The 14,450-nt window shown below is 44.3% G+C and overlaps 1 protein-coding gene across 2 annotated transcripts in view; it reads left to right on the forward strand.

Annotated features, from left to right (window-relative positions):
• LOC116399183 (SERTA domain-containing protein 2-like) overlaps positions 1-11,146 on the forward strand; it is a 38,294-nt gene extending 27,148 nt beyond the window's left edge. For both annotated transcript variants that reach the window (XM_031876142.1, XM_031876140.1), the window contains exon 2: positions 6,889-11,146. In XM_031876142.1, coding sequence (XP_031732002.1) covers positions 6,893-8,134 — 1,242 coding nt within the window. In that variant the 5' untranslated portion in view covers positions 6,889-6,892 and the 3' untranslated portion in view covers positions 8,135-11,146. The remainder of the gene's footprint in view (positions 1-6,888) is intronic.
• The last annotated feature ends 3,304 nt before the right edge of the window (positions 11,147-14,450 follow it).

The following is a 14,450-nucleotide window of genomic DNA, read 5'->3' on the forward strand; positions in this document are numbered from 1 at the left end:
GTGTGTGTGTGTGTGTGTGTGTGTGTGTGTGTGTGTGTGTGTGTGTGAGGGAGTGAGTTTGTGCCCGAATACACTAATGACCAGAAACTTGAGATGCACCTATTGTGTATGTATGTGTCATACATGAACTGACTTACCATGCAGTTCTGCAAAAAAGGCGATGCATGCTGGTACATTTTTGCAAAACAGCAGTGTGTCCCTTTAAGCAACATAGTCCCTTCAGTCCCAAAGACTTGGGCATTTCAGCACAGGGCTCTCTGTTATGATGGCCTCACAGTGTTTAATGCACTGTGCAGAAGTTTGGTTGAACATTAGGTACACCTTGGTAAAACACAGCCGACTCAATCATTTATGGTCGCTGCGGTTTGTGGTCCTGTTGAATTGTGTTGCTTTATAGTGAGAGGTGTTTCTAATTCCATTCTGTCCACAACCCTCACCCAAAAACAATATGTACCCAAATGAATTGGTAACTTTAATGAGTCAGGAAAACAAGGGTTTGAAAGTCAGTGACTTGCTGTGTGTGATTCATTTCTTAACTCTACATACCCAAAACTTTCACTTTAAAGAAATCAAGTACAGAAAGAAATTCAGTCAAAATAAAAACAATAGGATTGCAATGCATTTATTGCTCACAGAATGAATTAAAAGCATCATCAGCGCTCACACCGGTGTCTCTCTGTTGACGGGGGGCTGCGTGTGGTGCAGCGGGAACTCGTGCTGTTTTGTAACCAGGTCCGTCATTACGTAAGAGAGCATAGTGAATTCCCGGTCTGATACCGAGTTGACCTCTGTCATGTGAGTTTTTATGATCACTACAAGGGAGAGCACACACACAGACATTGTTTCCAGCCGCATGATTGACTTATTTATCTGGTTATGGCTCCCCTCTACCATCTGCCCTCCTCCCTCGTTGTTCCACAGAAAACAATCGTGAAGATTCTTCAGCAATGTCAAAATAAATGTGTTTTCAAGATTAGTTTAGGGCTTTCTTTCAGCTTATTCTTAGGCTATTTGACAACTTTCTGTATCCAACACCAGTAAGGATCGATAGATAACAATACAGATTATTAGCAAACAAGGAGCCCAATAACCGATATTTGCAATATAAATACATTTTCAGTAACATAAATGCTCCTTTTTGACCTTTTCTTTAGTGCATCCTAGGGCTGGGCGGTATGACCAAAAATGCATATCACGGTATTTTGTAAGATTCTGGCGGTTTCACAGTATATCACGGTATTATTTTTTTCCGCTTTAAACCATTAATTAATTAACGCCGAAAAGAACCGGCCGGCCAACCAGCCAGCGAGCGGTGAACAGCTGTTTGTGTGGTGTGTCTTCCGTTCCGTCACTTCCTGTTTCCTCCACCTACATTCCCCTGGGTCCTAAGCCCCTCCATGTACAGCTTCTTATCACCCTCTATGTACCAATGTACATTTATATCAAATACCACACATATTACACGGTAATCAGCGGTGCATATGTGTCTAATCACAATACCTTTTGTTGTTCAGTCTTTGTTCATCCTGCATTGCTCTTTTCTGTTCTTTAATGTAATGTTACTGGAGTGACAGATCCTCTCCCAGCTGTTAGCAGATTGTTGTTAGCGAGCTGTACCCAGCATGCAGTTCAGCGGTGAAATTTTATAAATGTACAATTATTAGTGTTACAAATTGTTTATGTGTCACAAACTGTTGTGTCGTGGTGTTTTGCCCTGTTAAAGAGCGTTAGTTGTGGGTTGTTAATTGTTGTTATAAAGGTATAACCATGACTAGGGTTCCCTCTCAATACAGTTAAGAGAATTAGCTCCGACCGTGGCACTCTCAGCAGCGAACAATATATTTTGCTGCCTGTTGAAGAGCGACAGAAGTTGTTTCGGAAGTTGTTTTCTGGGTGTATGACGGTATATGAAGAATTCATTTCATACGGGAAATTAAAACTGGTATACCGCCCAGCCCTAGTGCATCCATCAACGAAGGAGAGAGAGAGAGAGACTGTCCACTCACAAAGAGGCTTCTAGTCACAAGGTTCATTCCCATCCAGAACCTGCATTGATTGTTTAAAGATATTGAAATTAAAAGATTTATTAAGAATAAATAATAGAGAGAAAAAATTAAGAAATCCGAAACCCATGTAAGACCTCCCTACATACACAAATTGGGAACATGAGACGTACAGTATGCCAAGCAGCACTGAGCCCAACATAAATATATAACTAAATAAAATAACATGACGCAGCGGTTTGGTTTTCCTCCGTCCTCCCCGATATTTTGAGTCACTGGAAGTTTACGTTGAGTGAGACTACAGAGTGGTGACTAATGACACAGCGGCTGCATCAGAGCCAGATTATTCTCATTGGGAATCGAGAAAAAAAAAAACAGTTCCAATGATGGTAAATATTCATGACGATATGGTAAGAATAAAAGTCATACAGCCACTCCAGATAAAATAAAACAAATGATTGACCGTTAATATTTAATTGACCTTTTTTTACCTTTTACCAAACCTCCTATCAGTATGTCAACGTTTAAACCACAAGTGTGAACGGAACCTCGTTCAGTGATACGTCTTGAACGGATTAATGGTGTCACTTGAGTACCACAGACAGTCACATTCTGCTTGAGAAGAAGACACACGTGTTGTATTTTCCTGTGTTAGGGTGCCCGTGCAAAAGAGGAATGAGGAACAATTGCTGGAGAGTCTTGATGACCAAGGTCTAATTGTAGCAATTTTAAAAGCTGAGGTGGAAACAGTAGTAGTAGTAGTAGTAGTAGTAGTAGCTATCGTCATGGTGTATCTTAAGATGTGTGTGGAAGCGTAGCTGCTATTGAGCGTAGTGGGTCTGGTCAGGCGAACGTCTCTTCCTCTGGGTTTTGTCTGGAATGTGTTTACTAGTTCTGCATTGGGTGTGTGAGTGTGAGAGAGATATACACACACACACACAGGAGCGAGTTGGACAGTGTCATTCTCGTGTGCAAAGCCGGATGCATTACAGCGAGGACGCACGAGCGAATGCCGAGCTGAATCCGTGTCATCACATCCACCTGCAGCGGCGCAGCGCGTCCGTACTCCGAGCATCCAGAGAACCCGAAATAGCCCTGACGTGGAGGTGAGGGGGAGGGTGGACGAGCAGCTCAGGCATTGGAAACCAGCGTCTCTGGTTACAGGAGCATAACATCACTGCAGAGTCCGTCCACCCAGCACTGCACTACTGCACAGCACACACTCGTAAACAGCCAGCTCCTGGAGTAACGCTCTCGACCCACATGTCTGGTGTGTGTTCGCGGGCCAACACACACCTCCCCTCTAAATGCAATGTGTGATTTGATTTATACTTTTCATTCATGCATATATATGAAAACTCACTGTTTTGTTCTTAATAATCTCCTTTTCTATGCTTTGTATTGTTATTTTTTACTACAAAGGCCCAGCTCCCTGAAGGCATCATCATCTTTTAATGTAAAATGTAAAAAACACAGGCAGCCACTCTTCTCTTCTAAGCTGTGTGGGCCTGATCTCGTAGATGTTTCAAAGTACGACAGGAACCGTTCAGCCGGTCTGTGTTGGTTCTCGGTTTTGTGTCGGGTTGTCTGGTGATAGTTTTGTGCTGCGGGGCAAAGGCAGAGAAGGGTTTATTTTGAGAAATGTGCTTTTCATAGATCAGATCGCCCCAAATGGAATTACATGTATGGATAAAATAATATTAGACTTTTGTTAAAGTCAGTCTTTTTGGTTGGCGTTGTCAGCCTCTGATATCATTTATTTACACACTTCTTTTGATGTCGCACTGAAGTTATTCTAATTTTTATTTGATTTCACAGAACTACATAGACACAGTAACATTTAATATCACTATACTTGTCATATTTTACTTCCTGTCCAATACAAACGCAATGACTATTGACGAAAAGATCTTTTGTGAGCTTCAGTCTCAAAATCTCTGACCTTCAAAACTGTAGGTTGGGAGATTGAGCTGGTTGCTCCTTTGCCTAAACCTTGAGCTATATTTACCTCACGCGAAACCATTCGGAGAAAAACAAGCTAGTTTTGAGACAGTTGTTCGCAAGACAGCTGACGGCAGCGCAGTGAAGACACGGTGACCTTGGGGGACGGCCGGGGGGGGCATTTCGGAGCGCGGTACTCCTCTGCTGCGCTTTATCTACTCCGCTCATTCCGCTCAATCATCTGCTCTTCTTCTTCTGGCGTGTTCATATCTAGACATGGCTCATGGGGTGTAGGATGGTTCTGGGCCTGTGAACTTTGACAGGGGGGGGGGGGGTAAAGAGTGGAGGGGGGATGAGAAGATAGATGGGGGGGAAAAAGAGATAAAAGAGTGACTGCAGAAGAAAAGGAAGAGGAGGATAATGAAGTGGAATGTAAGGGGTGGGGCACCTCTGGTATGTCAGCCCTCTACCGTGTGTGTGTGCGCGTGTGTGTGTGTCTAAACACCCCGCCATGAGTCAGTGAGTCAGACATGCGCAGCTGTTCAGCCCTCAGTCACACACCCGCAAACTGCTTTAAACTAACTCTGTTGCTCTCTCTCTCTCTCTCTCTCTCTCTCTCTCTCTCTCTCTCTCTCTCTCTCTCTCTGACACTCTCCGATTCGCCATTTCCCCGAGAAGCTCCACAAGCAGCTGCAACGAATGCAGGAAACTCGAGTAGTGATTCACAGAGATCTAAATGTGCGTTTTTTTTAAAGAAGGACAAGAAGCAGAAGAACAAGCAGGGGGGTACCCGAAGTATAGACTGAGCCACTAGTTCTTGTTGGCACCTATCGGCAACCTCCGGTGCTGACAAATGAAGCTCACGCTGAAATGCCAAAAAATGCAGTACCTCAAACGACCACTGGAGGTTGGCTCCAAAAGCAAGTCAGTCCCCATAGACCCCCATGTTACATGTTTACAGCAGAAACTAACATGTTTACAGCCTGGTACAAAACACCGTTTTGGTCTCTAAAGCTTTTTTCCCTGTTTATGACAACTGTACGGCTGGTGAATTTCTATAACACTCAACCGTTGCAATTATATTAAGGTTGTTGAGAGCCGTCGAAAGGCAGTAGAAATGCTCCCAATATAGCACATTTTGGGGGATAGCTTTGCTATCTTGTCTAGAGTGAGACGAGAAGGCCAACACCACTCTCATATCTGTGTGTCAGCTATGGACCTAAGGCTATGAGATGGTTAGCTTATAACTTGCTAACACAGAAAGATCTTGAGGAAAATCAAATAGTGAAAGATTGTTTTTTTACATCCATTAACATCAGTAAAATGTGAATATGTGGGTACAGCCAGCAGACCAAACCAACAGATGTGCATCATTTATGACCAAGTTGCAAAGTCTGAACTAATGAAGAGCTCAAAGAGACCTCAGCAGTCATTTTGATAGATAGGCGGAGAGAAAGTTGATCATTCCCCTCCCACCTTTTCCAGACCAATCTTTTAAGACTCCTCTACTTCCTCTTCCTCCTCGTCTTCCTCCTCTTCCTTCCTGCCCTCCCCCCCACCCCCGTGGCACTCCTCCTCCTCCTCTCCCCCATCTCATTCTTTGTCATCTCTCTGGGTGAATTCCCAGCTGACTCTGTTTGTCATGGCAACCAACTGGTCGTGGTGACTGGGCCTGCAGCACACACTTCCTGTGTGTGTGTGTGTGTGTGTGTGTGTGTGTGTGTGTGCAGACAGCAACTGGCTGCATGAGCCTGTCAGCCTGGATTAGAGTCAAACACACTGCAGCGATTCCTGTTTTCTTTCTTTTCTTTTCTTTTTCCCGTCCGTCTCTGCTGTCTTCCCTGCTTTCTCTGTTGCACCAATAATGCCCATCAGATGGTTTGATTAGACGGAGATCTGTTCAGCTACTGGAATGTGTACAGTATGTTCAGGGAATGCCCCGTTCCTTCAAAGCCCCCCAGATCTGATGAACTGGCGTTGCTGCCAGGAATTGAAATGAATTCAATGATTCTGACAAAAGAGAGAGAGAGCGAAGGAAAGAGAGATAAACAGACAGACAAAGAGGTGAAACTAAAATGTGACCTGTATCATGTAAATTACTGATGTAATAATGTTGAAAACCACCCTGTAGCCTGGAGAGGTTGACAGCTGTCTTGACGCGGGTCGAACACGGGGGGGGGGGGGGCTTAAAAATCTGGCCTATGATCCTGCTGTACAGCGGGGGGAATGCTGCTATTACATAACTCGTATGTGTGCGTGTGTGCAGTGGCGACGCTCCCTTTGCAGCTGCTCTTGGTTTCAATGTATGTTTTTTCTTTTGTTTTAAATCTACTGTTGCATTTAAGCAGCTTTTTGAATCACCACGGTTAAGCTGCTGTGCTTCAGTCTGCAAACTTCACTGGTGAGATGTGCTATGGCAATGGTAATCTAATGCTGTGATCTAGTGGTGCTGTTGGATTTGAATCAACATACCAAAAAACAAAAAGGTGTCGTTTTTTTTTGCAATATCAGAATAGTTTGTAAAATGTCCCCAATTTGGAAATACGAGTCGTGCTCTGAATTGGTTACAGAAAGTCATGGAATTAATGCGGTCTGGATTTCAATTTTCACAAACTTCTCACCATTTCTCTTATTTTTGGATATACCCGGTGGGGGGTACATTCATAAATCAGTAAAAGGTGATGTGACTGAAAGCGCCAAGCCAAGTCCTTCATTTTGGGTGATCCATAATGATGAGTGGATTCATTAATTGGTCGATCGCGACAAATTGAATGTCCCATAACAGCTCTGGGAAATTGTAAGGGGCAATTTTTTACTTACATCTAACATTTTATAAAAACAAACCGATAATCGTCCAAGAAGCTCAACATCACGTGTTTCTTGCCTTGTTATGTTAATGACGATTGACAAATGAACTCCTCTCTTCTGGTCTTGTGTTTTCCAGATATATGTTCGGTAAAGGTGCGAAGCGGAAGCTGGACGAGGATGAAGAGGGGCTGGAAGGCAAAACGCTGGAGGTGCCGGTGGCGGGAGGGGGACTAGGCCTCGTGCCAGAGGGCCTGTCCAAGGTGTCGTACACCCTGCAGCGGCAGACCATCTTCAACATCTCCCTGATGAAGCTGTACAGCCAGCGGCCGCTCGGCGAGCCCAGCCTGGAGCGCCGCGTCCTCATCAACAACATGCTGCGGCGCATCCAGGATGAACTCAAGCAGGAGGGCTCCCTGCGACCGCTGCTCCTGCCGCCCTCGCCGCCGCCCGACGACCCTATGGACGAGGGTTTCCGCGAGGCTCCGCCCTCTTTTGGCGTTCTGTCTGCAGTGGCGCAGGCGCCCCAGCCGTCGGTGCTGCTGATGCCGGCTATCATCCCGCCGCCTTCGCCCCACCCAATGGTGCCTCCCAACGGCCTGGCATCCCAGGCCTGCCCCGCCCCTCTGGAATCCTGCCTGACCCCGGCCTCTTTACTGGAGGAGGACGGTGGAGATTCGGCCTTTTGTACTCCATCCCCGCCCACTCCCCCTCTGTCGCCTCCCCCGGCGCAGCCTCCTCCGTTACCTTCAGCACTTCTGAGCCCGGCATCCCCCAGGGTCCCCGCGCCCGCCTCGTCCAACGATGGTCTCCCCTCCGCTCTGAGTGACATGGAGTTGGGTCCTCCCACAGCCATAACAAGGACAGCAGCAGCTAATACTACGACCGTGACTACCTCCCCATCTCCCACTCCACTCACCCAGCCCCCCCACCTAGCATCCCTCTCCCCATCACCAGCGGGCCCACTCCGAGACTGCAAGACCGTGGGTGCTAAACCAGAGGCAGCTGGCGCCGAGCTTCGGCCGATGGATACTCTGCCCACTCTGCCCCCTGGTGGCCTAGTAGACATTTCCTCCTCTCCTTCCTCCCCTTCCTCCCCCTCCTCCCCCTCGGGGTTTCTCTCAGACTTGGCGCTGGACGACGTCCTGTTCGCCGACATCGACACGTCCATGTATGACTTTGACCCCTGTACGACAGCGGGGGCCGTGGGCGCGACGGCAGGCGGCGGCCTCACCAAGCTGCCACCCGTGGTCACGGCGGACGACCTCCTCAAATCGCTAGCGTCGCCGTACAGCGGCCCCGCCCCCCAGGTCTCTGCCAATCAGCCTTTCAAAATAGATCTGACAGAACTGGACCACATCATGGAAGTGTTGGTGGGTTCATGACTGGCGGAAACCAGAAACACACAGACAGTTTAATATGAGACAGACTGGAATGAACACTTGGGGGTGTTTCCTGGTTGTTTTTTTAATGTTTTTTTTTTTTTTAACTCTCTTCAAAGGTCGGTAATTGTAAACATCGATGGTGATGTCAATTAGTACTACTATGACAACTACACAACACTGTGCATGCACTGTGCTCGCCTTTCCAAATATGGAAATGAAGTAACTGGGAAACAAAGACACACACAGGTTTGTATTTCTATACTTGTGAGGGCCTCCATTGACTCCAATTCATTCCCTAATCCTAATTTTAAACCTAGTTTTAATCTTTAACCTGAACCTAAGCCTTAACCCTGGGAAGTAACTGTAAATAGAAAACTTTGAGGACCGGCAGATTTTCCTCATTCTGGCGGATTTCTGCAATCATTCTATTCTTGTGAGGACATCTACTCCTCACAGGTATAGTTATATAAGTGAATTTACACGACACACACACACACATACACACACACACACACACACACACACACACTGAATTCATGGCTTTTTAGCAGACGAGTGCCTTTCAAAATGACCACTTCTTCAATTCCTGTTTTTACGGTATTTGTCTTTTTTCTTTTCTAGTTCTTCTCACTTTTAATTTTTTATGTATTGTATCGTGTTCAAACTATTATTCAGTAAGGTCATTTCTCATGATCAAAAAATATTATTATTATTATTACAGAGGCTGTTTTTATGTGTGTAAAGCGAGCATCAAAAAAGTATTTAACGATGACTGCGTTGTTTTACCAGTGTGCTGCATTACATGTTAGCTCGGCTGTATAACCACGCTTTGGGAACAGCTCTAAGACCACATGGCCCGGGTGTTCGTTCAACGTGTACACATCACATCTATGAATTCATTTCAGGACTTTTTCCCTTTCCTTGTTGTCAGCCACATGTAACTGCTGGATGCTGTTTTACATGAGCCCAAACTATGTGCTAGTTATCATGCTTCAGTCACAGCACAAATTCAAATGAGCTACACTCACAGGAGGGCTTGACGTGTTTACATTGGAAGCGGCGGGTCACGCCACCACCACCAACTCTTCGCCTCCCAGTCGAATGCAGATGATCTGAAAAGTCCAAAACTCAGCAGAGACTTTGAGGCTCCAAACACGTGAAATGCGGCTCTATAGGCCCCAAGACGAACAACGACTGCAAAGAATTTCTCCGAATCACACAAAGAAAACTGAATTGTTTTGGTTTGACTGAATTGTTTTGGTTTGGCTTCGACAGAATTAGCAACATGAGTGGCAGACAAATTACAGCGCGGCATACAGTATTACACACACACACAGTATGTTTACCCTCGTTGGCAGTAGGATCTCAGGGTTGGGCTCACTTCTGTGCGTTGTGCCGCACAGTTTTGATGCCGACCCCCCGAGCTCAGCACGTACGGCAGAGGGAGGGCTAGATCTGGTTCCAGAACAGTTGTTGGAATGTGGATTTTTTACAATTGTTAGAAAACAAACCACAATGTCAACCTGATACTGCAACCATGCAGAGGTGGCACCAGTGTGCAGATACATGGCGTGTTTTCTAGAGGCGATGCAGCAAAAGGCCTTTTCAGTCAGACAACGCAATGACGTTTTAACTAAAAGCTTCAAACTTTAAAGGAATAATCCACCGCTGGGGTACTTTAATGCATCACCAATCATTAATGTTCAATCTCATTCAGCACTTTGTGTGTGGTGACATGTTGGAAATCACCTCGGGGCTACTTTTGGTGAAATTGGATTCTGCACTCACGCAAAATGGTGACTTTTCAAAAGCACTCTGTTTGATGTTTAAAGCTGCATTCATCGCTTGTTTGTTTTGCTTTTGCCACTTGTGGACAACCAGCCCCGTCTCCTAACAATCTATTTCCCATACACCAAAACAAGTAGTTTGGTTGTGTTTCAATTTAGACGGTGTACAGCGCGTTTCAAAGTGTTTACAACTCCGACCGCGTTCCGGGAGAAAATACATTTCCCTGGAAAGCAAGTTGAGAGTGCAGTTAGGTTGTATGGGAACATTGTGTTGTAGGAGACCGAGTTGGGGCATCAGAACAAGCTCGAAACATAACATACGACATATTATGACCCTAGAAAGGTTTTTTTGACAAACGTGTTGGCTAACGTTTGCTGCACATTTGCGCATGCTTGTGTGAGTTCTGTCTCCGGCCGCCTGATAAGTTCAACTCCCATATTCCCTCTCTCTTTCGGACTGTTTGGGTCTCCACCAACTACTGAAGGGGGGGGCACCTTTTTCCCGATTACAGCCTGCTGCAGATAGAAATAGAGTCGTGGGAGAGACGACCAAAACAATGAGCTAAAAGAAGCTAAAACGCTCCAAAGAAATAAGGAGAACGTCAGAGTTTTGGTGCTGTGAGTTCATCACTACAAGCGACACCTCGCGCGTTAAGCCTAATCACTTCATGGTAATAATGTCAAAGATGTCGAGTGCAGACGCCGCAGATGGACAGTGGTGCAGAAATGCAACAGAGTGGTATTTTCCTTCAAAAGTAGTTATTTTTAAATTACACAGTTAACCCTAAACACGTCTGTGTCTGGTCATATATCTTTTTCTATCAGAGGTCCCAGCTGGTGGGACAGAAAGTGTTCCGTCTGACTCATCGCACTGTGTTAGCCGGCAGCAGTGAGGTCGGGGTGGTGTCAAAACTTGTTCCGGCAGAAGATCATTAGTTTCCCAGCATGCATTTGACCTCAGCCAGTAGCCGAGTGTGAGCTGAGCAGATAACGGCACCAACTAATACAGTTTGCAGACGACTGCGTCTCGTTTATTGTTTGAATTTTGGAGTGCTTGTTTTTTTTGTTTTGTTTTTTGTCAATGAAGTTATTTATTCTTATGTTTTTTTCTTCTCTGTGTAAATATATTTATTTTTGATGTGAAGTGAACATTTGGATTGTAAATGCGTGTACAGAATGTGTGGTAGGAATGTATCAGATAGGAATGTATCTGAGTATGGAATTATGGGTGAAAGCCATTTTTATATATATAGAGAGATTTATAGATATATATCTATATATATCTTTATATATGAATATATACATAGTTAGTTATATCATCTTTTTTATGTTTGTTGCTTTGTCCTTTTTCTGGGGTGGCGGCCATGACTTTTTACACCTTTTTTGTACTATTTTTGTTCACCGTTTTTTTCCAGTTGTGAAGGCGAACAGTTCATGCAGCAATACTCCGATGTCAACGACTCCAAAGCCTGTCACAGACGCTTCAATGCCAAAAGTAATGTACATAGTATGAACAACATTCAAGCTCTCGAGGCTTCTTTTTTTTGTTTCTGTCGATCAGTGTTTGTTACCAAGCCTCGTTTCGGCGCTGTACGGAGCATGCGGCGGTTCAAGTCGCCGAGCGAGGCCGATTTCCTCTGCGAAGGCTGTATTTTACACAGACCTCAGAGCTGTGCCTTTTTCTATGCAATACACAGAGAGAGAAACTATCAGCTGATCACTGTATTGGGATCCAAACGTGGACCGTAGATAATAAACATATATGTGTGTGTGTGTGTGTGTGTGTATAGTTATGTCTATATATACACACACACATATATATAGTATACGAGATAAATGGACAGCTGTCTATGAATTTGAAACAGTCTTACTTTTGTAGTTACAATAAACTGTAACAAGAGCAGGTGCCTGTTTTGTCTCCTTTCTGATATTGTGTACGGTCTTGTTCTTTCATATGCATGCACAGAAACACATTGAGCTTCATATTTACACAACTGACGTTTGAATCTCGACTCAAGGTCCACTTGCAAGCATTTTTTCCGGAGCTTTCAACCGCTTCTCACGACTGAAGAAGCTTTCACCGTGTGACCAAAAAGTCCCGTCCGTACTTGGGTCGTGCTGAACCGTCCTTTTTATGCCACAAAGTGTCAAATGTTTACCGACGCTACTTGTGTTTCATACTTTTTTTTGAAGGGCGGATAAAAGCTTTTGTTCAACTTTAAACAGTGAAGAATAATGGAGTCATGTGTAACGTGGCTGAAAGCTTCGGAGACACCAAGCAGGTGAACAAAGTTAAGAATTGTATCACGATGATGTCAAAATATGTATATAATTAACATAACATAAAAAAAAATAACCTTCCAGTTTTTTACCATGCAGTGCGATGCAACCCTATCAAAATTAGGAATTGTGTGTTTTTTTTTCTAAAGGTGTAAAATCTATTCATTCACTCAAACCCGGGTAGACTAAGACATGTTTTCACATGTTCACCCCCTCTGACAGTAGAGCGTTGCAGGGATGTATTTTTGCAGTCCAACAGGAAGTTAGCATCACACCGGCCTCTGGGATTTTTCTTTGGATTTAGGATTTTTTGCAGAAAATAAGCTCTGTGGCAAACGTTTATGATACTCACACCTCTTGTTCAGCGAGATAATCTTCACACATGAACACCACTTTTATGATTTTTAAAGCGTGAACACGATAGAACGTCAGGCCACAAACAAACTACACCACGGTCACATGACTTCACGTCACCACCACTAAGCTTAAAGGCGTGTAGTGTTGTTTTTTAGCGTTTGTAGATTCATTTAGCCTTTTTTAAGACTCACGTAAAAGCTTCAAAATTCAGAGGGATATTTACTTATCTATTTTATTATTATTATACTGTAGATTTATTTATTATTTTCAGAGGACAAAACATTAAAATCTCTTATGTGTTAACCATTGACCTCATTTCTGGAATCTAACCAAAAACATTGACTTTGAGACGAGGGAACTGGTAGTGCAAAAATGCTGACTCATCTCCTAGTTTTCGGGCTCGTTCAGCACTCTATCAGTTCTAAAATATTTGATCAGTCACGTTCGGCAAGGTGTTGTGCCATGGGCTAATCTTGTCTTTTAGGTTCTTCAGATGTTTCTTCACACATGCTACTAAGTGACCAGGTGTTTCATCTTCAGGGTTCCCTGGACTTCCTGAATATGCCTTCTTTTGGTGTTTTTTATCCTATTGGCCAAGGTGTTGCAATGACTCTGTACTGACTGTTATCACTAGCTCTACCTCTGAAAACAAATGACCCAACCATAGCCCTGTGGTGCTCCAGATAATGCAACAGTACAATAACTAAATCAAAACTCGTAGTCCAAACAAAGACATTTCATCCTCATCTGATTTCTGCAATTCTGTTTATCCAGTCAACTGTAAGTAAGGTCTCCACACACGGGCCTCACACCTGTACTCTCACCACCAAACACACGTGCATTAGATGTCTGGCCTTAATTTGCTCTTTGATTCCCCTGCAGCTCAAAACATTATGAAAATTCGAAGAACAAAGTGCTTTTGCACGGGAAAGACGTGCAATCGGATTTCCCACAAAGCTTTACGGTTGTTTTAAGAAAGATTTCTTGAAGAAAAATCAGTCCTTTGAAAGTGTTTTTTGTTGTTTAAGACGGACAGAGGGACGTAACAGACGTTCACATTAATGTCAGTATTTTGCAGTGCTGCGTCCTCTCCATCATCACAGACGATGGGATCGCATTTGATTTTCAATCAAGTGTTGGTACCAGCTTGATGCACTGCTTCTTCTTTGCGCTGGATACTGTGTGTCTCTGGGTAACAGCTCAGTAGTCTCCATCATGAAGCTTGGCCTGTGTCTCTCTCTGTTTTCACGGTGCCGACATTGGCCACCGTTGAACAGCCGTGACTCCTGATCTGCAGGCCGGTGGTTTATTTCCAGCGTTCAGGCCGCACAGCTGTGCGGGGACAGTCCGTCTCTATTGGTCGAGGAAGGGGAAAGTTTATTTTAACTTAGCAACAGCGCGAGCTAAGGTCACCGAGGACAACACAGCAGACCGCCAGCAACAGGCAGAGAGACAGAGGGCTGTTGTATCCACACACTGCTTCTCATGTTATTGTGTCAGTGTGGCAGGTGGATGATTAAAACACGACAGTGTTGTTTTTATGAAATGCTGATTTTACACCAAAAACTTCAATGTTCCCACTTATTATTTGAGAAAACACACCCAATACATATATAATTCACATTTAAGCTCCATTACTAAACGCTGGGTTTATACATGTGTTTAATAATAATAACAAGAATAATAAATCAAAGTATATCACAAAATGTAAAAGACAGATGCAAGAAACAGGTAGATTAAAAACCTTTCCAGCAGAGCCGGAAGTTAATTACGCCTGACCTTTGTCAGGCGTAAGAGCGCCATCGCGCTCATGTTATTACAGCGCCATCTCGTGGTTAAATACCGGAGGCGCAACGAGGATTCACACGAATTCATGGTGGACAAATCTAAAT

This window comes from Anarrhichthys ocellatus, unplaced genomic scaffold (genome assembly GCF_004355925.1).
Source record: "Anarrhichthys ocellatus isolate YVR2014 unplaced genomic scaffold, GSC_Weel_1.0 scaffold104, whole genome shotgun sequence".
Lineage (NCBI taxonomy): Eukaryota > Metazoa > Chordata > Actinopteri > Perciformes > Anarhichadidae > Anarrhichthys > Anarrhichthys ocellatus.